This window comes from Ptychodera flava, chromosome 6 (assembly GCF_041260155.1).
Source record: "Ptychodera flava strain L36383 chromosome 6, AS_Pfla_20210202, whole genome shotgun sequence".
NCBI classification, from domain to species: Eukaryota; Metazoa; Hemichordata; class Enteropneusta; family Ptychoderidae; genus Ptychodera; species Ptychodera flava.
In genome coordinates this window covers 1,626,079-1,650,000 of record NC_091933.1, presented here as the reverse complement: position 1 = coordinate 1,650,000, position 23,922 = coordinate 1,626,079, and the positions used below count along the sequence as shown (strand labels likewise).

The following is a 23,922-nucleotide window of genomic DNA, read 5'->3' as shown; positions in this document are numbered from 1 at the left end:
ACTGACACGCACAAGGTCGGCCAGCAGGATGCAATCGACCTCTATAGTAAATGTAACAGCGGACAGGTGCCAATTATTACATTGTAATTTACACACTTATTTCAGAAAATGTGAGACAACAACAAGATACATGTATTCTCATGCAGGTGCAGACTCAGAAAGAGCAAATTTTGCATACAATTCAATATATCGTGTCATTTTCGAATCAACAAAATTCCAAAGGACATGACAATCCGTTTGAAAAATTCTCTGAGATTGTAGAGCTGACAAAACATAAGAGATATACAGACCGCACCTAGAGAGCCTTGTCAGTACAGAGGAAACTCCATCGAAATTATTACTTAGCGAAAATCCCAACGTCCCCCATGAAGTGTATCTTTGAATCTCAAAGCTTAGTCTCCATTAAAAAATAATAAGGATGATGACGATTTGACAAGTGCGGAAGATGAATCACCACCTTGTTTACACATAAATGAATAAAATGAATAAAATCAAGCAGGCAAAGTTGACATGTCTAAATTTGACAGATTTTAGATTCAAAACGATACGTATATTATAATAATTCACTTCAAGAATGGAAATTACTTTGAAATGTTTCTGAAATCACGCTTAACTTACACGCTTGAATTTAATGATTAACGCGAAATGATATTGATGTTATAATGTGTCCTAGAAGTGAATGACATAAGTACATTCAAAGATATTCATTAGAGGTTTAGCGTTGACAAAATATCGTTGGAAATTTCATAATCAGTGTTGATTATAAAGGATGACACGTGATTGTCATAAATAACGACAATTTTGATTTCAAATTTGTCCATGTAATCTTCTCTGGCATTATATTGTTCACGGAAATGAGATTGATATCAGAATTAAAATGACGATGCTTCTTAATGTACTTTCGTCGGCTGCAGTCGAAATAATACCTACTCCAATATTTCTGGAACTGTCGATGACAATTTTAAATTTCAAACGCGGGAGGGCACCAAGTTTGTTTTACTGAACAGACGTGTCAGGACAGACTGTTATTACAATACAAGAACATTGTGGTAGAATCAACACATGTTTCATTAATCGATCTCCCGTATTTGATTTCACGTGTGTTACAAACACACTCTCTCTGTAAAGTGTTTACATTCATTTTAGTGCTGGCCAATGTAAAACATTGACATAGTAAGCAAAGTTGGAATGGAAATCTTTTCACATGTCAGTATTGAAGCGTATACGGGCTCAGTGAAAAACTTAAACTTTGCTAACAGGGAAAACCAAATGTCTAACCGAACGCTCTATCTCTTTGTTTTTTTTTAATTTGATAACCGTGTTTTGATTGAATAAGACGGAGGCATGGAGATTGTGGAATAATTTTGTGATAATTACAAAGAACAGACTTGAAGTAGCTTACTTTAAAATCTATATTGCAACCATTACTGAAGCTTGCAATGAACACGCTACATGAAATGTGTGGAATATGTTCGTTACCATAGTAATAATCTATAGATTCGCGTAGGGATTCATTTAAGCGTAATGAATTACATACATAGCGTACTTTGTTGTCATTTTAAGGTCATTCATGTGTGGGAATTATTTCCATCCGTTTTTCATCGCAAGTCGATTGAACACTCTCTATTATTTTGTCAAATTGAGTAAGACGCATTTCTAGATCGTCTAAGACACTGGAATACGTAACTGGTGCGGTGCTGATGATGATGTCCCATCCTTAGCAATAAAAGGAAAAAAATAGAGAACTTATAATTCTTCGAAGATTATCATCCTTTCATCCACGTTTGACTCGACAAACTTAAAATTTAGTTTTATTCAGCGATATTATGAGCGTTAGACGTGAAATGGTAATGCCAAGGAGAACGCGGAGGGACATAAAAATCAATATACGCAATTAGAAGCATAACAGCGCTGAAAATATTAAAATTCATCATCGATCGAATGAATGTTTCTGTTAACGATGGTGTAACTGCAGTGACAGGTGTACGGGTCAGTCTCTATGATCACGGCAACGTTTTATAGGTATTATTTATACGGTTTGCCCGCACTGGTCTGTAAATAGCCGATCGGAGATTGAAATATAGCTAAGCATTAACCTAAAATTAGCAACAATAGCATTTAACGAAAATTAGAGACGGTATTGTAAGAAAGATGTCATTAATTTCTGCGCTCCGTTATTCTCGTAATTTACAATCCATAGAAAATGACTATTTTTCCCTTTGTGGGAAAAGAATGAAAACAATATTAACAGTAAAGATACTCTACCTGTTAGTAGCGACCCATGATGAAAGCAATCGCCGTGACTCTGTGTCTCAATTGATTGTATGTGAATACACGATTGGCAGATATACAGGACAGGTAAAGCTGCTGAACGAAAACAAAACGTCACACGCATGCGTAAAGCGAACAAAGGCAGGGGCGGTATTTAGGTGGCACATGATGTGTCGAATATTAAGGTCATTGCCCGACTAACTAACCACGTGACTATACTGAGTCATCGTCCTAGTGTTATGGAAAATACAAGAGTTTAACAGTAAGTCTTTTTATCAATTAATTTTCAAAATAACTGAATAAAATAATTAATTGGAGTCGACCGTTCACTTGCCATATCTCACAAATAACGATGCAATGGTATCTTTGAACTTATTCAACTCAAAGTTGAACTCACTATTCATTATTTAAAAAAAAAACAATAAATTCATTTGGCTTGATGGGAAAAACAAACAAATGCCAATTAAAAGTCAAATTAACTATTTAATCATGCAACATTAAAGTGAATTGGATGGCGGAGAATCCAAAATATTAGAGCAATCTTTCAACTTGCCTGATGATTTTGATCAATATTTATCTAGGACTTTCAAAGAATAAAAGCTGTCTGGGATTTACTGCTTCATTAGAAAGTCATGCTTCTAATTTTGGCGAGTAGACAATCTTATTTGATGGAAAATATCCCATATTGACCGAGAACCCTGAATGATGCTTAAATCAAGGTTGTCGAATCTGATTTTTCATAAATTCATCAACTGCCTGAAAAATTGGCCATAATTATGGGATCAAAGTTTGAGTTTCTGAAACAATTGCACTTTTCACGGCATTTGTGTGATAGTATTCAGAAGTTAGATTAATACAGCAAAGTGTATATGGAAATAAGCAAACGTTATTGAATCCTAAAGCTGTCTATTGCTATTTGTTTCTATGTTCTTCAATGGTTCTACATGATGTAATTCGAGACAAGTGGAAGATCATTCCCTGTAATTACGGATTTTCAACCGGTGTCCTTATTTGTGACTGAAATGTGCAATCCTGAAATGGAAGTAAATTAATAGATAGAGAGAGATAAGCAAATAAACAATTGAAAAATAGGAGGTAGTTAGCTATAGCAAGCTCTTACTTGAATGAACGGAACATAGAACGTTTTGGACTTTGTAAAGAAACACACTAAATGCAATAATTTACCAATTGCTCTTCCCAGAACTGCCCGCCAGCAACTCAAGCAGGCGACAGCCCTGCCCCCCCCCCCCCAAGTTTAGTAGTCTGCCTCCAATAAGGCCTGTTATTTATGAAGAAGATTTGATTATCCCTTCGCCGATAAATCATGAAGGGTTATTTTCGAACAAAGTATCTGTCGATAACTACCGACACTATTTCATAAGAGCTATTCTTTGCTGCTGTTACCTGTATATCAAGACAAAAACGCCGCAGGTTTGGAGGCCCATTGAAAATACATCAGCTTACTAGTAGTCTAGAGAAGTACATCCATCCCCAGGTCAAACTAACTACGACGGGAATTATGCATTTCCCTTTAAATAAAGATTAAACCAAGGATATATAATGACTGTGTTCACGCAACCGCCAGTGAGGCAACAGATTGAACTACATTGTCTGACAGAGATAGCGACTATTGACCGAGACAGGATGAAATTTGAACAACGTTAACTGACAAGTGTTTATTCATGACGACAACAAAATGTACATTCTATCAATCAATAGAGACTGCAGATTGAAAGATCATGATACACAATCAACCATCTAGACTATATGTGCCTCCAGTCCGATTACATTCAGATAACATGACTGTTATCGCATGTATACTTCGCATGTTGTATGTACATAATTGGCATGTAAAGGTCTGTCGGTATATTTGATATAAATATATACCTCGTTGATGGGATAATTTTATTTATTCACACTTTGTCGGTTTTTTCTATCTTATGTCATAACAACAATGTTAACAGCGATTCCTTGGTCTCTCCTAAATCAAACTGAAATGGAAGAGTGTGTAAAGTCCTCAGCACGTTAATTACCACAGAACTTGAACTTCTAAAACTTTTACCTAAGACATTCCATTACCACCATCTCCCGTTCAAAATGTTAACAATGAGTATAAATTAATGAATTGATCAATAACAATTCACTAGGCACTGCTGGAAAAATACGCTGCTACGTTCTAACTTCAACTTCCGGCGAAACCTTGACACCTTGAACAAAGTTAACATAGTTCTTAACGCGGGTAGGCATCTCAAAAATCAGGGCCGCAAGTCTTTGCCCCTAATTTGGTCTTTCTTTTTTGTAATCAAGTAAAACTTGTAAAGGTCACAATGAAACTTCAGATCAGTAAATCAAATTACCCCAAATACTTGAATTCAAACTAGCTGCCAATGTCTATATTTCCTCTTTTACAACAATTTGAAGCCTTAATAAAAATAAATCCATGGGCACATGCCATTTTTACATGTGTTCACGATTCCGAAGACTTTCCATGTGGCACATATGCAAGCGTTGAAGCATCGTTAATTTTAGAAAAGGAGTCTGGAAGGCATGTAACCTTCAAGCTTAATCTGGATAACAAACATTTATGACTACTCATAGTTTTGTTCATAGTTAATGTGTCGTCATTTCCATTACATCCCTTGAAATAGTTTCTTCTAATGGAGAGCTAAATGTGACCAAGATACCAACAGATGGACGTAGCAACCACGGATCTTCAGGCAAGTTTGTTTGTCCGTTATTTATTTCCTCTCTGGAACTGTAGAGTTCTGAGGCGGAATTTTCCCTGTAAGTTGATGCTTGAGAAGGGATGGTTCTCATCGATAGACCACCAGCTGATGATACGGTTGATTCGTTCCGGATAATATGTTCGTTCTCTTCCTGTTCCCGAATAGCGTCTTCATAGCTCGGTGGAATTACATAATGACAGCTACCCGCCACAGTTGCAAATGAACCTGAAGAATCTTCATCAGACGGGATGATGTGGTCGTATTTTGGCGGGACAGTTCCTTGCAGAACTGCTGGAGCTGTTCTGACACCATGGAGACCAGTAACGTCTTCTGGAGAGCCACTTTGGCGTCGTGTCCCGATGAAAGGACGAAAGAAAGACGTTGGATTAAGCACAAGACCTGGAAGATATTATACCACAATTTTAACAGTTTACACTGCCAAACATCCATAAAATACAATCCGACGAAATCCCCATCACACAACGATACCGAAAAAGAATGAAACATAACTTTATTTGTTAATGTAGTGCAAGCATTAACTTTTCCTTGGCAAAATATCAATAGCACCTTTTATCCTCTATGTAAATATAAATGATCTGATCTGTTATTTTACTAGTCTTATGACGAATATTGAACACACTGGAGTATGTATATCATTGTAACAGAGAGTCATAAGCTTACAATAGTTCATGAACGCTTCAGCCGATTATGAGGAAAACATTACGAAAACGTTTGAAAAAGAGAGATTCCGTACCTCCCCAACGTCTTACGTGTCTTCTATGTGTGCTATTAAGTCGGGGAGGACCGTCTACGTGCACAGCACTGTCGATTTCACGTTGTCGAGCAAGTGCATGACGATTGGATCTCCATGTGTTCACATACATCACAATGAAACAAACACAGTACAAAGACACAACACCACAAGCAACAGGAAGTAACGCAATTGTTTTCTGTGAAGATTCTTCACTTTCTGTGAAAATCAAACATAGATGGATTTTAGTTCAGTAACTATTTGTGTTTGTAAATAAGCAATGTTTACTGTTCTTGTTTCGTCTTTGAACGGTTCAAATGCATCAGATCTCGCAACCAGATCTCCGTAAATACATTCTAATTTTCAACATTTACAATTCCAATACAGGGTATTAAAAGGCGGTTCATAACGTTACACTGTAAAACAGGTCAGGCAAGATTAGATAACGTTCGCTATCAAGGTCTTCAACAAACGGACTTCAAAGTTTGTAGTTTACGACACTGTTAGCAACGTGTATGACATGACAAGGATGCTCTGACATTTCAAAGAGGCCATCATATCGGATGCGCACACTTTTTGTTGTATCTTGTACGCTCAACGAATCCTACCATAATAACGCCTTACCAAGTTCATCTTGACAGTATGCTCCCGCGAAGCCTAATTCACAGATGCATGCTGGGATTGTAATGTTGCAGATGCCGCCATTTAAACAGATGTTTTCGGAACATGTTACTTAAAAGAATTAAAACAAGTAAACCACAATAAGCTACACAACAATATACTATTGAAATGACTAAAAGACTTGTGAGGTTGAAACCTGATATTGTTTTTGTCACAGATTAGACCGATATCCTCACTAATTCCAAGCTGAACATACTTTCTAATTTGCATCGGTCTTAGTCAACCGTTCATTCTTTTCAATATTTCATTTTGTGTTTTTTACTTGATTTTAAGTGATGTGAGCTGGAATAAAGAGACAAAGTCGGCCATTTTTATGAATTTTGTTTGATACAAGATACTACATATTGTTTGACATGTTGAAAGATACTGAATGAATGGGTGACCATGCATATATTCGACCCCGGTTTTAGACAAATTAAATGAAACCATCACGAAAATGAATTAATGGTCATGACCATACATTCATTTTGGCGATAGTTTCATGTATCGTGTCTAAAATCGGGGTCGAATATATGCATGGTCACCCATTCATTCAGTATCTTTCAACATGTCAAACAATATAGTATCTTGTATCAAACAAAATTCATGAAAAATAGTCGACTTTATCCCTTTAACAATCGAGTTGAAATATTTTTAGTTAACGTGTAACATAATGTCTTGGCAGAAGGAATCACTCAATGCATGATAACGGAAATTAACTTGACTCGAATGACATTGAAATTCGATCAAAACTCTAGTCAGTTGATTCTGTATTTCATTTAAAACCCCATTACAAGTATTTCATCCTTTTCTAGTTTGGCCAAGTATTAAAGGTTTCATTTTTAACAGTCCTCGTATTGTAAAGACATTTATGCTGGATACTCAAGTCCGACAAAATGACGTGAGAATTCTGGCATTCCAATAAATTTCAACAGATCAGTTTCTAAGATAAATGTCCCATAATTCAATGATAGTAAGGATGTTCACATAATACTATTGATTAGTAGTGCTCTTTAGTAATTTTCAAAGATATAACGCGGCTTACAGAACGATTTGAAACTTACCAGTTACGTTGGTTGAATTTGTGAAGTGGAATTTCATGGTTATAGCGTGACGTAGAAGGTCATACTTTGATATGTGACCTCTATCCGCCGATGAGTAGTTGCGAAGGTAAACGCCATCATTTGTCAAATATCCTTTGCATTAATTCTCTCTGCCTTTGGCCAAATGACGTGTTTATCTGTGATGAAAAGAAATAACATTTCACCTAGTTTACGTAGTTTATGCTTGCAAACATGAAACCGTGGGGACGCATATGATAGCGGTGATAACTATCGTTTTGGTAAGTGCATGCTTATGGCAGACTGGTGTATCCGTTGACATTATTAAAATAAATATGCTGTAATTGATAAATCTAAGCCAGTGAATATTAGGACTAAGCAAAGAGATGTTTTCACTTTGAACAGGACTGGCTTATAGCTCGTATAGGACCGATTAGATTAAAGGATCAATTATCGTTATTGTTCAAAAATATTTGAAAGGCACAGTGTGTATTTATGTCAATTACATGAATATTAGGCATGGCTAGCCTCTGACCTCAATTGGTGAAATTAACCATCACTCAGATGCGTAGAGGACATTGAGGGTTCGAATTTAAAATGTCTGAAACAGACATGTTTAATTCTCGAAGGTAAAACCAACTGATCATTGTTTGTAAAGGATCTTTTGAAGATCTGAAATCAAGGAATCTAAGTGGCTCAACACTACTGACCGGAATAACGGATATTGCACAAAACCTGTCGTCGGCTACATCAATCGATGTCCCGCCCGACATCTCTGTATGGTGATTTCCACCCATTCTCTCTATCTCCTACGTTGGATTTTCAGATCTAGTCCTGACGCAATGCCTGACAACATCAAGAACTTCCAGGTATGTCAGGGAGTCTTTATCATGCGTTTCAAATTTTGACATGCATAGGATAATGGCTAGCAGCCATCACCATGGAAATAGACCTTACTTATGCGAACCATCATCTCCTGAGATTATACAATCGCATGTCGATACGTCATATAAATTCACATCATGGCTTTCATATCACTCCCTCCAAAATTTCTTACCGTAACACACAGTATACATTTCGTTATAGATCATTGGTCTGGCATCCTCTCATCTTATGACGTCGTGAACATCATGTTAGCTGGTGTGTTATCACAGTGTACATCGAAGTTGTGCGCATGCGTTGAAGTTGTGACGCCATCAGTTGACATCGCTAAGGTCTGCTAGTTTATGCTCACTGAATAACACCGAGAAAATGTCGAAGATACACTAATACTACAAATATACTACCTTGAAATGTTTGATTATCTCAGCCTCGCTTGTCTTTCTCTCTTCGGTTGTGATTTGTAACGCTTCCTTAAGACTTATCGTGAACTTTTCAATCAACATTCTTCCTGTTTTGTCAGAGTCTACAAACAGTCGGATGTCATGACAAGCAGTCAAATTAATAAGAGTAACAAAAACGTGATAAAGAATGCATCTGACGCTTCAAAATTGTTCTGTTGTTAATTGATAGGTTATGCACAAGGTACCATGGGATAGAAAGGAGAGAAGAGAAATACAAATACAGCAAATAAAAGAAAAACATAAAACTTTTGTAGAGTCTTGTAAAGCCCTACCATGTCTAAATGCCAAATAAATAAATATTGTACATTTCCTTTGTAAGACGCTCTCTCCAATGTTCGCTGACACTTTGTTGCGGGTTTTCATAGCGATTTCATGTAAACGAAATAAAAAATTGAAAGTAGCTTGCGAGTAGCAATATCAGACAAAAATGATGAAGTTGAACGAAAACAAGATGCTAAAATTTACACTTTAAACTTGTTTTCTTAAGAAATTCAGCATGGTCTATATAGGCCTAAGTTATACACAGCATTGTAAGATTTTGACAATCAAAGGTATGTTCCTTGGGCATGCAGTATTTGTTGTTTAGACATGTTCTCATAATCTTGAGGTTCACAAAATAAACACAAACACAAAATACTTTTCAAATGACGTTTCCACAAACTATTCAAATAACGTCGCTAGCACTGTCAATTGAACTTTTGATCTCAACACGCTAGATTTTAGACACTGAAATTTTCGGTTGAAGCACTACAACCTTCGTCAGCAGAAAAACCCGATCTCAATGTCGTGACCTTTCGGACACGTGACATCAAAATCGGGTCATAGACCTTTGGTAATTTATACCTTCTACTGTCTCTATTAAAGTTCCATTAGCTGTATCTTCTTGCGATTTTTCCGTTAGTTTTGATTAAAATGATCACTGGCTCATGTTCAATAGCCTGTCAAATAACAGAGAATCGCATATTATTCGGAAACATTACGTGCCCTACAACTAAATAACATGTGATTTTACAACGAAAATTTCAATTTTTGTCCTGACAGAAATACAAACTCTGTTGACACGCGGATTGCAACGTAGGCATTCTTCTGCACCTGCGCGAGCCATTTACAGCAATTTCAAAATAAATATTCATTACTTATGCCCGGCACTTACGTCGTAGTCCATTGTCCGAGCACGTTGCGTAGCCAGATGTCTGGCAATCCACGACGCAATGTTGTTTTGATCCCGCAATAAACGTGAACTTGTACATCTGGCGTGATCGCGCCGTCACCATATCTGCGTTCTCCCCAGCACGCTGAGCATGCCAGACGTCAACAAACGAGCTCGGAAGGGCAACACGTTTGAACAAAAATTAGCAGTTTTATGTGGCTAATACATCACTAATTATGTTTGTTTCTTCGTAAAACAACATTTTGCAACAAATATGAGCCTCCAACATGGAATTTTCCGAGGTAAAAAATGGTCAAAAGTTACAAATAATGGCCCTTTAAGGGATGGCTGGTTAACACGGATATATATCGCCTCCTTGACACCCCTTTCGAAGTATCGGGGTCCCTATCAAGAATTCCTACTTTTCCAAGTCCACAAAGTGGTCTGGTGATTCAATGTGGATATGTCGGGAAACCTCCGATGTTGTAGAGCTGAGCTTTTTAGAGATCCCTCCGTTCACCGATGTAAAATTGTGTGCAGGGGCCCTTATTGGTCTGACTTTGACACGGAATCATGTAAACAGGACAAGTGGAAGGTATAAATTACCAAAAGTCTATGACCCGATTCTGATGTACGTGTCCGAAAGGTCACGACATTGAGATCGGGTTATTCTGCTGACGAAGGTTGTAGTGCTTCAACCGAAAATTTCAGTGACTAAAATCTAGCGTGTTGAGATCAAAAGTTCAATTGACAGTAATTGGCTACCAACACATGAATTTCCATGCAAAAAAAAAAACGTCGCTAGCAGATTGGCGAAGGCCTAAATCATACTTTTTAGAAGACATCGTACGACAAGAATTTTCTGCTGACTTATAGTAAACTTTGACTGAAATACAGACACTTTTAATTGTATATTAAACTGGTTAAGACTGTGGACGGTATATGAATATTCACTCATTCCATACCGTGCGTGAACACGACCATCTTAGCAGCCTTAGAAGCTTTAATCACTGATGTAACTTACAGAATCTCTGGGGTTTAATGAAACTGTATGTCGGGCATGTTCGGCTATTGGCTAAGCTGCCTCTCGGTACCGCCAATAACTGAATACTTCCGATACATCCGTAAGGCTATGTGTGTAAGCTTATCTATGATAACCTCCGAGGGTGTCGGCGGATCAGGTCATGTTACTTATCGTTGGTCAGTTCTGCTGGTGTTTTGATATCCACACGGCAGTCAAAGCTATTAAACAGGTTAATAATTTGAGGACCGTTCGAAGATTGCATTTTTGTCCTATTTTTCCAAGATTCTACAGAATTCATTGTTTTGTCCTGGTAAACAACATCGAATTTGTGATATCTCACCTAATTGCTTTTCCTTTGAAGACACAGTTATGGAGTCACAAAATCGAAAAATATCGACAAGAACTATAAATGTTAAGGTTCATTTTTCATTATATTCAATTCGTATTTTGTAAGAATGCTGCGGAATCGACGTTTAAATTTACTTTTTCTTGATTTTATATTTTTTCAAATTTCGTCACAATGACGACTTTGACCTGTGTTGACCCTAACAACGAATATTCCAATAATCCTTTGAAGATGTCACGGTGATTTCTAGAATCTGTTGAATTCACCTGCTATATGTAAATGTTGTCTATTCTCAGTTCTGTATGTAGAACTTCAAAGTACAAAAACGTACTCCTGTGAAACAACTACACTAGACGATCTTGTCAACATTGCCAGAACAACTGAGTTTTGTTTAATGGTCTTAAAATATGTCTTAATTTAAGCGAAAAACTGCATTGGAAAGGCTGTGATGTCACTTTTAATGTTGATTGTCCAACTTGCGCTAGTTGATGTGAGTACAGCCCTTGATTCCAATGCGTGAGTCAAGCTCAAATTTCACTGCTGCGAAGATAGTGCGTGCAACATACTTAAGGATTAACAGACACCTTAAAAAAGACACAAACAAAAATCGCTGAAAAACAAACTTGACACCTCTTTTCATGACGACCGCAAGAAGGCAGTCCAATTATTGTTTCACACATTATTTAATATGCCCTGTCAGTTACCACTGACGCAATATGCGTTCCTGAAACCAAGGTTGTCTTCATAAGAGTCGATTTCCGTATGATTGAGACTGCAAAAAAACACTAACGAGCGATTTTACGGTGGAACAATACAGAAATATGACCAATATTTCGATCGTGTACATTGCGTTAGTTCATATACCGGTACAACTGATAAAATGCCGATAAAGATATCGTGGCGAAGTAATTTCAAGATGGTTATAGAAACACAGGGAAAGAAAAATAGGGTGTAAACTTTGTTTGGAATGGTTGTTAATAACAAAAAGATAGACAACACGATATTATAAAATTGTCGATTCTTTGTTCATAATATTGCATTTCACTTTATTAGTATTGCATTTCAAGTCTTTTATCATAATTGCAAGTTATTTTACAATTCAAAGTAATATAAACTAACTGAACATTTTGTGTTGTTTTGGGTGACGTTATCTGACGATATGAATCATTGTCGTCTTGGCCATATTGAGTTGCCACTGTGACCTTGACTTTCAAAGTTATCGATAGAGCAATGTGTCCGGTTCAAAGCAAAGTTTGTCACAATGCAATGGCGTTCTTAACACAGTGACTGCTGAAGTCAAAAACGTTTTGAAAACAAAAACTGTACAGATTTCATCAGACAAATACATCATTTGAAATATGTTTCAACAAATTTCTGCCTCATGGCATTAGACAGAGATTAAAAATGTCAGAAAATAATAAAAGGTCGTGTAAATCTCAGATAGAAACATACAAATATCGACAAAGAAACCTTAAATAAATGATGGAAATGAAGATATCTTCAGAATGGCACAGAGTAAATAAATTGTGACAACACTCTTTGTATCCAAGACAACACGGCTGATATAAAAATAGACAGTTGTAAATATCCACTCATTTCAACTTTGTATAAAGATCCGATATCAAAGTCTTTCTTCCAATACACATTAAAAAGTGGAGGCCTTGATGATGTATCAGCAGAAGGCCAAATGATTATACTTCAAAGACGTTTAAAAATGGTTTATTTCAAGATATACAAGTGGATATAAAAATTCACAATTTTTTGTTGGTATAAAACTTGAATGATAGCCACTGTTTAATACCCGACTTCATATCGATCTATTATTTGACATAGTTATTTGTATTAATCGACAGTCCCTTAATCAAAGAGCCGTCTGTACTCCAGGATGCAGGCTACACAAACAACTCCAGTTGCACATCGACTCGGATGACGTCATCGCTCTGTGCTGCCTCATTCCCAGTGTTCTGACAGGCATGACTTGATCTTAACACCTGAAGGCCGTCTTCAGAATTGATCGATCGATGCAGCATCACATTCGGTTGTTAACTGTTTGTATTCACATCGGCACGGTCTCTGTCAACATATTCGAAGACACTATCATTTTCATCCGATTCTTCGTCAATACGTGGACTAGTTCTCATAAACTGACCACTGCAGTGCCTTCGTGAATACCGCCGTGAATTTTGTTCGTTCATTAGTTCGACGTTTTCTGATTCACTTGGAATGCTTCGCATGAATATTCCACTGGACACCGAAGGATTCCTTTGGTAATGATACAGTTCACTGTTGAAATCCTCTTGTTTTTCTTGATCCAGCAATGCTTCGTCGTACGATGGCGGTATTTGCATTAGGTTGCCATCATGAACAGTGACAACTGATGCACGTCTGTCACAGTCTTCCACCGTGGCAACATCGTGATATTTTGGTGGTATTGTTCCTTGTAGAATAGCTGGTGCAGTACTGACTGGATGAAGTCCCCTGTTTCCTTCCCTGGAATGACTTATTCGACGACCGGCACTTCTTTCAAAAGGCAGATACCAACTTGGGCGATAGGTAGAACCTGCCAATAAAATATTCAAAATCATTTTAAGGCCCCTGGATTATTTCTAGTCATGGCTTCTTTCAGGTTCCAAAAATGGAGTGACAACGCGTATTTTAGTTCTCCTCTGCTTTTTAAACGTATCGTTCACAGCTATAGTTCTGGTTATGGAGGAAGAGGTAGTTTGTATACAGCACACTATGTCGCTACTCAAATTGAATACTTAATTTTCTGCATGGACGATCATACATACATACATACATACATACATGCATAAAACATAGAATCAACCGACTTACCATATAGACTCTTTGAGATATATATATATATAGACTCTATATATATATATATATATATATATATATATATATATATATATATATATATAATATTATATTTGTTTAGGTGGCCATCAAAACAAATATTATTTATCAAATTTTAACACCACCTACAAATAGAATGTTACGTCCCAATCATACATATATAAGACTGTCGAGCTAAGAATCCTTTCACTTCTTCTGTCTAATGATTGAAGGATGCATGAAACTTAAGTAACAGATATAATTACTTTGTATTTGTACTTTTGTGTTATTATTTATAACGCTCTGCTTTAGCATCGAGCACTGTAATTTCCCTCGAGGACATCTGTATACTTATATATATATATATATATATATATATATATATATATATATATATATATATAATATATATATATATATATATATCAAATGTGTGTTAAAATGGCACAAAACTATACGCCCAGTAGCTTACCAGACCTCGCACGAGTTTCTCTATCCTCATTTCCTGGTACGCGCATGCGTGGAGGTCCATCAACCTGAACTGCGTTTCTAATTTCGTTGGCATCTGCGCGTGCTTCTTTCACTCGTTTGATGTTGACGTATAATATGAGAAAGCAGATTATAAACATGACCAAGATGGCAAATGATGCTGAAACGATCATCGACCGTTTATCTTTGTCGTTTTCCATCGACGCATTCCACCAATCTACAGACATAAAAAGTTACATTGAACACAAGCAGTAGGAGGACAAAACGTAATAGGCAGATGTTCTATATCACCTTCAGATATTCGACAATCAAAAATTGTGTTTGAACTTGCTGATGACCTACAGTGTAACAATGTCATTAAGTGATGAGGCGTTTGCCAAAATAAATTGAGTCTGATCTGCGCAAACAAGAATGTCACAAAAACACACAGAGTTACCAATTTTGATTTCCAAAACAAACATTTCAAACAGCATCATTGGTAACACAACGAACAACGAACGGTGGTTAATCTCAGAAACTTGTCGTATTACATCCCATGATAAAATCCTAAACATGTCAGAGGTGACTTCATTGGTGATTCACTGACAGTGTACTCAACGATCACAGACAAACCATGGTCGACACTGATGAATAAAACGTGAGTTGGTATTCCCATTTTACTGTTCGGTGACTTATACACGTGACCATTGATCAGTATCTTTGCCAAACCAGTCTGAAAGCAGGTGAATACGATTGCAATAATCTATGCCATGAGTGCTTGCGAAGGCTACAGATAACGTATGAGTACGCTATCTATCTTCACATACTGAATCTTTGTTCCCTTTCACTGAACTGTGACTAAATGTAAGCTTACCGTCAAGGAACTGACATCGTTTTCCGTAGTAAGGCCGAATACACAAACACTCTCCATTCTCGATGCATATTCCCTCGTGTTCACACCCACCATCAAGTCGACAATTGAAAAGAGTTGGCGTCTTCATAGTAACTCCTATAAAAACAATTCGATAAACATCAATGTTGGAAAACAAATTCTATCAGATATTGATTATATCAACACTAACAAATAATGTTACAGGTAAGTACAGGTATGGTCAAAGTACACCAAAATTACCAACTTCCATTTGTCCATCGTATAAGGAATACATTCGAAATATTTTGACAGCTGCGTTATCCTTCACGCACAAAAAATACTGTATTTTAATATAAACGTTTTAGCTAAATTCACAAAATAAATTATACTGAGGAAATATTCCATGTTACTGTCTCCATACAAGATTAGGTTTTAACCAAACCAATGTATTCCTTCTAGGAGTCCAAGACTTTGTCACAATATTTGTTACTATTATTACAAACGTCGTGTACTATTGCAGTCTGCAAAACGGTCAGAGGGAGAAACTAACATTTTTGACAGAGGCAGTGAGCGAAATTTGAGAGATCCAAATTCGACATGTACACTTATGCCTAATGAAACATTGATGTAAAAAGTGATTGGTAATTTCAAAGAGCAAACTTATCTTCTTGTTTCATTTTGGCAAATTTGCAATCATTTGGCACTATTAAATGATAATCAAATATAATCAAATATTATTGCTTATATTAACTCACGCAGGGTACTCTCTAACGTTAAAACACTAAGATCAAACCATTTTGTAGGGTGGGATCTTTCTAGTTCAAAAGACCATTTAGGAACTCCTGAAATTAAGGTTAATTTCTTGCCAAACATCGATCATTTGATAGCGCTCTTCAATGTGCACATAATCGAATTAACTTACTGCGTTCACACTTGATACCTTGATAACCGTCTGTACAGAGGCATGTCGGGATACGTTCATCACAATATCCGCCATTTTTGCATCCACCACAAGCGTCTTTTTCCAGTGTGTCTGTACCATTCTGTGCTGTAAAATTTGAACACCATCCATAAAGCCACGTCAAATCGATTGAAAATGCGCTCTATTCTTCATAATGCAGTTCATGGAATATAATGGCAATCATGATATTAACATCTTGACTGTTTTATTATGCCTTGGCTTCACTTGTCATAAAGTTCAAACAGCATATTACTCACATAGGGTCGAAAGGAAATCAGATAAAGTTTCGTTCTTCAAGTATGTTATCTGTAGGTCAAATATTTCGAAGAGATTAACCCAGTCTGTGTCATTACAGTAGGCATGGCACGACTGGAATGGATTGCTTTAAGTACAAACGTGATAAAGTCACCTCGTCTTTTCGGACTTTCAAAAATACATTTCTAATGTGAGAATCTGAAAACTTCCCATAAATTAAAAACTGTCTCTGTCACTGCTTATGGATATTCACATTGAAGCTTGCATCCACTGCCATCCTATATGCCACAAATATATAGGACTGCCCCGGGGACCCTGTCCACTTTAAATATGTGATTATACGAAAACACGATGTTAATGGGTAATTCATTTGAAATGGTTAGCATTTTGGCAAAGGTAACAGTATCATCTGTGGTTATTGGCCTAAATACATGCCAACATTGCTTGAGTGGTTTTTACACCATACGAGCGTATCTTCTTTCATAAATATTTTAAATGTGTCAGCCGCCTGTCAGTGTGGTCAAAACCCCATCGCCTGAGTGCTGCACAAATTACATTCTGTCGAGATAACATTTAGGCTATCTTAATTACATAAAGGAAGACATATAGGTCAACGCTATAAAGGTAACCAAATATTCGTGCAAACTAAGAACGAGAATTATTTATCATCAACGTTTGTCAATATTGGTCAGCCCTATCTCTGAAAATTTCAATCCGTACCAGTATTGTTTCTGCACGATAAACATGACAAAAAGTTTTGAAAATGGCGCAGTGGGGCCATCGCTAAAAGTGGAGTGCCCTGTAGGGGCTGTGAACTTTTTATATTCAACAGCAGTCTCGTATTTGGTTTTTATTTCAGTCAATCAGACTCATACTGACTCGCATCGGAGAGAAACATTTGTGTTACAAACCCTTTATCAGGTTTCAACAAAGCTGGTATTTTTCCATAACTGTGACATCGATCAAAGTTACAGCTATAGTTGTAGGCCTGATCACGCACAGTTGTAATCACAGTCATATTTGCATATGTAGTTCAGGTTTTCTTGTATAGATTATCGTTTTCATTTTTTGCCGAAGACTAGCAAACGATTTGGCAAGAAGATGGGCAAGAAATTTTTGGCTGATGTTGTGAGGCTTTGAGAAAGTAACAAAATGAAAGTATTTCCTAGCCTTCTATGATAGCCTGGCCATGAACTCCGCTTATACCATCCTTTTATAAAGCATTAGGCCTGTAGTAAATATAATTTCTGTTACCGAGATATTACCACCTTACCTGAAACGTGACAATGGCTCACTGACAAAAGGATGATAAGCGATACAACCAATACAGGCTTAGTCCAGTGCCACTGATCCATTGTATTGAATTGTTGTAAATCTGCTCATCTGACACCTGGTAATAAATAAATAAAAACATGTAAACGGTGGTGCAGTGTTCAAAAAAAATACGACACTTTATAATAGTCAAGTAGAGGTGTTCAGTGACGTGTGTGTTAGGGTTTAATTATTACTATTACAAATTTCACTTAATGTTGTCAACACTGACTCCATGGTAACCAGTCTCCCTCACAGGTACACGTTGTCACGCTCCCTAAAAGATGTTACTGAGTTTCATATTACTAGTGGTTACAAATGTGACTTAAACTTAGTCTGTAGGATCTCACTCACACGGCCTAACTCTTACATTTGAAAGTACGCGACACCATCCGTCATCCGCCAAATACCGTCCTATGTTGTCATCGCAGACCTGTTATACAAAATCTCAGTCTGCCAAAGTGTACCGATAAACACAAGAAACTACAGTAAACGAACTTTTAGCCTTACATGAACTGTTTCACAATATACTCGCTGCCAACGACCGTAGTGTAGACAAATGTTTTTCTATGAGAAATGTGAGTGAATTTCTCAACAGAAAATTTATTGTCAGCGCAACAAAATTTGTCAACAAAATGTTGAAGTGCAACCGGGGAAGTGCAATTGTCACTCTGTTCTTCGTTTCACCGTATTGGATCAAGACGCGTCAATATTTGAGTCGCGTGACTGGATACTGCCAAAGCAGCAGTCTAAATAATTGAAAATACAATCTGAGATCGATGTCGGACAAAGATTTACCATATACTTGAGTGTAATGGCGATGCGAGGGTCTGTCAGTTCCATCCGATGAGGAGCAAATCGCCAAATATTGTTACAAACAAAGTCCGGTCAATGTGATGGGATTAGGTTGTGGAAGTAGAGCGAAACTTGCGCATTTTTTGTATCTGGTGATAAATTTGCTGCTGTCCAAAGAATTTACCATTTGCACTCTATGTCCAAGAAGACGCTGAATGTAATGACGTACCACGACACGCTTTCAGAACTGATCGAAACTCCGTTCGTAAAGACTTTGAAGTTAGAGCCGTAAAGCTAATTGTTCACATACTTTTTGAGTCAAAAGAACTTGTAGCATTATGACGTCATCCTCACCGATGCTCCACGTCGCCCACCGATAACAAGTGTTTTTCATGCATGGTAAACACAAATCATATTATCCACTCAGTGGTCAAAAGGTCGCCCATTGTAGACGAGAAGGTCAAACAGTATAAGTGTACGAAGGTCACGCTATTCATAAAGGTCATGCAGGTTAAGAAGTCTACAGTTATTCTGGTCAGATGCTACATCATGGTAAGGAGTATTTTCAAATCGATTTGTAAATGGACAACGGTTACAATCAATAATTGCTCACAGATAACTATATCAACCCAGGATACAAGTATTTACACATTGCATTAACATTTCCTCTGTAGTTAGACGAGGAATCTCTATTTCCACGTAAGACGCACTGTATCCAATGTAATGTGTGTAGCGCTACATGAATCAACCTTCTACATTTATTAATTAGTAATAAACTGTTCATGTTTCTAAACAAACGAGGTTTCTAACAGTCCTCAAAATTTGACATGGTTACGACCATTCGCATCATCAAACCGTCAACAAAATATTACACTTGAAGTGTCTAAAATTAAAATGGTCAGTTTTCTTTCACTTATATCTGCACTGCATGCTATGTTGTTGACTTCAAGATCTCACGAAGACAAAATTTTATGCATTCTCCAGGTACACTTCGAGAAGAATCGAGTGTCAATTTGAAAATCTACGAGATACCAGCCTTCAAGGACAGATGTAGGAACGTGTCTAGAATATTCACCTTGATTTTGTGTCTTTTGAAAAGTTGAAAGGAAAAAAGCCGTGTCCGGAGTCCGTTTCATTTTCAGGATACTATTTCATTCCATGGAGATGACGCAAGTTTCACGTTAAAACTGGTTGGAAATTTTAAATATTCTATTTTGGTAAACTTTTCGTTAAAATTTTGTTTAATATCCAATGTTATCCAATGCCTTAAAGAACAGCATTTCAGAAATAGTGAACACTTCGAAGTATTTTTCCCTTCTCAAGTAAGACGATCAAATTCCAATGTTTCAATATCAGTGGACTTCCCAGGTGATCGTGACAGGCGATACACCATATTCTAAGTTTTATTATGACAATTTCATTGTCGGACTTCTGCTTTATGCGTTAGTTGATTGCCCTATTAACCAGTAACACGACTGGTACTAATTAGGGATAACTGGACAGTGAAGGAATATCACTTCAATGTGCAATATAAGCTCATCTGCTTTTCTTTTTACGTTACACACTTGTTTTTATGAGTAATATTTGTAATATTTTGTATTATTGCAACATTCAGCTACAGGACACCTAACATTTTTGAAAAATTTGAACAATTTGAAGATAAAATTCTCCCAAATTAGTTCCAATCGTGTTCAGTCGTGATCATGTGACATTGTAGACAAAACATGAGTAATCACACTATACAAAGTGTTTTAGCATTATCGCTGATTGGTTGAATTGTGTACAAACAATATTACTGCTACTTGATGTCCTGTAACATGAAATGTAGCTTTCAATCTCATCTCTATAATACATGGATATGAACTAGACAATACATGGATATCAACTCTATAATACATGGATATCAACTCTATAACACATGGATATCAACTCTATAATACATGGATATCAACTCTATAATACATGGATATCAACTATAAAATACATGGATATCAACTCTATAATACATGGATATCAACTCTACAATACATGGATATCAACTCTATAATACATGGATATCAACTCTATAATACATGGATATCAACTCTATAATACATGGATGTCAACTCTATAATACATGGATATCAACTCTATAATACATGGATATCAACTCTATAATACATGGATATCAACTCTGGGCTGTACCTAAAAGTGTGACAAAACGACGAACGACGTCGAGTGTATATGATGACTTACATTCACTAGTAATGACTCTTATTTGTACTTTATCACGATAAGAAACGATTGTAATGTACACTGAATCAATTGAGGTGATCAATTGTAAGGCACGGACATATTGAAATCGCATGATGGTTTGGCACATAATAGGCAAATTATTTTACTGCTAAAATTGCAATGGCCAATAATACAGTAGGCTGTTTTAGTTCGGACAAAATGACCGGAGGTTACCAAGTGAAGTCTAAAACTTTGCAGGAGATTAATCCAAGCTATTTACCTTGGATTTTGTCAGTCACATAAGATGCATTGGGTTATCGGCAACGTCGAAGTAGAAATTCAATATATTACATAACCCTGGTTTCGTCAACGTGAAATGGACTTGACCTGCATGTTGATCAGTTGTTATGCGAGCGAATCGTGAAAAAAAAGATAACGAGCCGAGTTATCCAGACTTTAAGCTCCACGTCGGAGATCGCGACGGTATTTCATTTCTGGCCATGTAGATTTTTGGTCAGACTGTCAGTTTCAGAAACGATTTCCCAACGTTATGACCATCAAAATTATACATGGCAATCTTTGTAATATTTAACACTTAAATGTTGCATAGCTAGCCTGGGTTAATACAACCGTGTGTGATGACAAGCAAAGGGTAGAGTGTCCAGAAGCGGTGCAAATACACCGCAGTTTGTATTATGCTGTCATAACAGAGGCCCGTCTCTGTACTTTTTACGTGACTGACTGTAGGTAATGGTCATCATGTTACGCAGAGGTCATGTAGCACTATGTAGAGAAGGAACTGTAAACAATGCTGATCGATGCCAAACACGTAGTTGTCCGCCACTGTCCAGTATGGCTTCCCAGGCCAAGCTGTGCTGTTTGTACCACTAGGCCTACAATATCCCAAACTAGACCAAGTACATGTTACGGTTCGTCCTACCACATTTTGTCAGTTTTTATACTGCCGATGAAAAATTCGACCATCAAACAACTCCATATTTCAAAAAGTACAGGACAACTCGACTGGATGGTCAGATACCAGTTCGTGGCAATACAAAGTGTAGCCTTGTACTTCGACACAACAACACGACAGCACCGTTAACAAATGGTACATTCATTTACATACGTGTCAGGCTAAACCGAGCAGAGTTCTTACCGTATAAGTTCCTATTTCAATTCACTATGTCCGCGCTAACCATAAACACATCTTGATCAATGAGAACATAAGCTGGATTGGCAGGTACTTGCAACCAACGACAAATCTGTTATAACTTAATAACGCTACGGCAAACTACTACGGCTACGGCTCTCATTTGCGCATGCGCAATTTCATGCCCAGGTCATTACATGTATTGCAATCACAGGATACTCAAATGACCCCGCAGACAGTTCAATATTTGTCTCTTTCAATTTACGGCATGTTTGCTTATACAAACAACGGCTATTTGCAATATATATACTACATTTGTCATACGACATTTTCCATGTCAATTGATGATTAAAATAGAAAAAAGTGATTCTAATTACAATAAAAAGAACGATATTTATTTATTTCTACTGTTATTGAGCGACGGATTTACTGTTTACTGTAATTTTCACCGCTGCATTATATATTGTGCAAAGGGCACACTGTCACCCGTTCGGTGAGAAGCACGTGTATTCACGCTCTGGAAAAAACTTCTTCAAAATCTCGGCCTATTGCATTTTTTGTGTGGTCAAAGTTATTCTTCATACTACCTAAACGTCTTTCTAGTCGTACATTTCAAAAGATGAGAGTGTCTGTAAACAAGTGGCGTCAAAAACTTCGTTGTTTTCTACAACCGGCACAAGGTAAATGGTTTGGAGAACGTGCTGGCCTGCGGACGGACAAGTTACACGTGAGTCTTGCTATTCGTGTCATAGTGTTATGCATGCTGTTATGCAGAGATGTGGAGTTAAATCCAGGCCCAAAGTCTCTGTATTTTGTAATTCTAGTGTATCAACACATAGTTCTCGTGCAAATCTTTCTTGAGTTGTGTCATTTGTTCTATGGAACGTAAACGGGTTAAAAAGCAAATGGGGAAATCCTGATTTTATTTCATTTATTAAAATGTGTGAATCATTTTTATGATCGAGACCTGGAATCCTCCTGATAGTGTATTTAAACTGGATGGCTATGACAACATTCACCAAATCCATTCAAAGTGCAAGCATTTTGGCCTTCTATCTGGATGTATTAGCATATTTTATCGATCTAATTGGTTTCAAAACTTTTACAAATGATGTCACTGTCTCATATGATCAAGCACCACCACTACCTTCAAGATTCTCAAATGATTGCACAGTTAATTCTTATGGTCATCTACTTTTAGAATGATGTATCAAAGTTGGCCTTAGAATAGATACCGGGAGACTGTATAGAGATAAAGGAATTGGTCATTTTACATGTATCAAACCATCTGGTGCTGGTGTTATCGATTATGTTCTCTCTTTTTTTCCACAATTTTGATTTAATTAAATCAAGCAAGCATAAACAGTGACTTTAGTGTGTGTGCGAAAGACCAGAATCCGATCATTTGCCAGTCATATTCACTTTGAAAGGCGATTCTGTGTTTGATGAAGATATAAGTAATGATGCCATTGAACCTCCTACCAGACGTTATTGGAATAATAAATTTAGTCACCTTTTTGATCAGTTTTGGATCGGTGAAAACTTTGGTCTCTTTCTGAAGAATTTTATGTTCACCTCAATTCAGATAACATTTCGGCAGCTGCAGCTTTGCTTTTACAAATGTCGGAAAACGCTACTGAGTGTATGCTGGTGACTGGTTTGATATTGAATGTTATGTTCACCTCAATTCAGATAACATTTCGGCAGCTGCAGCTTTGCTTTTA

General features: G+C 37.0%; 3 protein-coding genes across 6 annotated transcripts in view; all 3 read right to left on the bottom strand.

The window, feature by feature from the left end:
• The window catches only part of LOC139134563 (uncharacterized), a 13,298-nt gene extending 10,899 nt beyond the window's left edge, over positions 1-2,399 (bottom strand). The window contains exon 1 of one of the 2 annotated variants that reach the window (XM_070701453.1): positions 2,266-2,399. The gene's annotated coding sequence lies outside the window, so the exon portion shown is untranslated. The remainder of the gene's footprint in view (positions 1-2,265) is intronic. The other variant, XM_070701454.1, reaches the window with a different exon arrangement.
• A 1,517-nt stretch (positions 2,400-3,916) lies between these two features.
• LOC139134561 (uncharacterized) lies at positions 3,917-8,645 on the bottom strand. 2 transcript variants are annotated; one of them, XM_070701451.1, is made up of 5 exons: positions 8,527-8,640; positions 7,473-7,648; positions 6,373-6,480; positions 5,752-5,967; positions 3,917-5,396 (listed from the first exon to the last, which is right to left on the bottom strand). In XM_070701451.1, the coding sequence occupies exons 2-5, from the start codon at positions 7,507-7,509 to the stop codon at positions 4,882-4,884; spliced, it is 876 nt and encodes a 291-aa protein (XP_070557552.1). In that variant the 5' UTR covers positions 7,510-7,648; positions 8,527-8,640; the 3' UTR covers positions 3,917-4,881. The 2 variants fall into 2 exon arrangements, with proteins under 2 accessions (XP_070557552.1, XP_070557553.1); XM_070701452.1 differs by lacking the exon at positions 6,373-6,480 and having other exon boundaries at positions 8,527-8,645.
• Positions 8,646-12,343: 3,698 nt separating this feature from the next.
• Positions 12,344-22,373, bottom strand: LOC139134560 (uncharacterized). Of its 2 annotated transcripts, none has more exons than XM_070701449.1 (6): positions 22,205-22,373; positions 18,002-18,118; positions 16,435-16,560; positions 15,516-15,650; positions 14,646-14,879; positions 12,344-13,892 (listed from the first exon to the last, which is right to left on the bottom strand). In XM_070701449.1, exons 2-6 carry the CDS (start codon positions 18,081-18,083, stop codon positions 13,375-13,377), a joined length of 1,095 nt encoding a protein of 364 aa, XP_070557550.1. In that variant the 5' UTR covers positions 18,084-18,118; positions 22,205-22,373; the 3' UTR covers positions 12,344-13,374. The 2 variants fall into 2 exon arrangements, with proteins under 2 accessions (XP_070557550.1, XP_070557551.1); XM_070701450.1 differs by lacking the exon at positions 22,205-22,373 and adding an exon at positions 21,329-22,108.
• Positions 22,374-23,922: the final 1,549 nt, after the last annotated feature.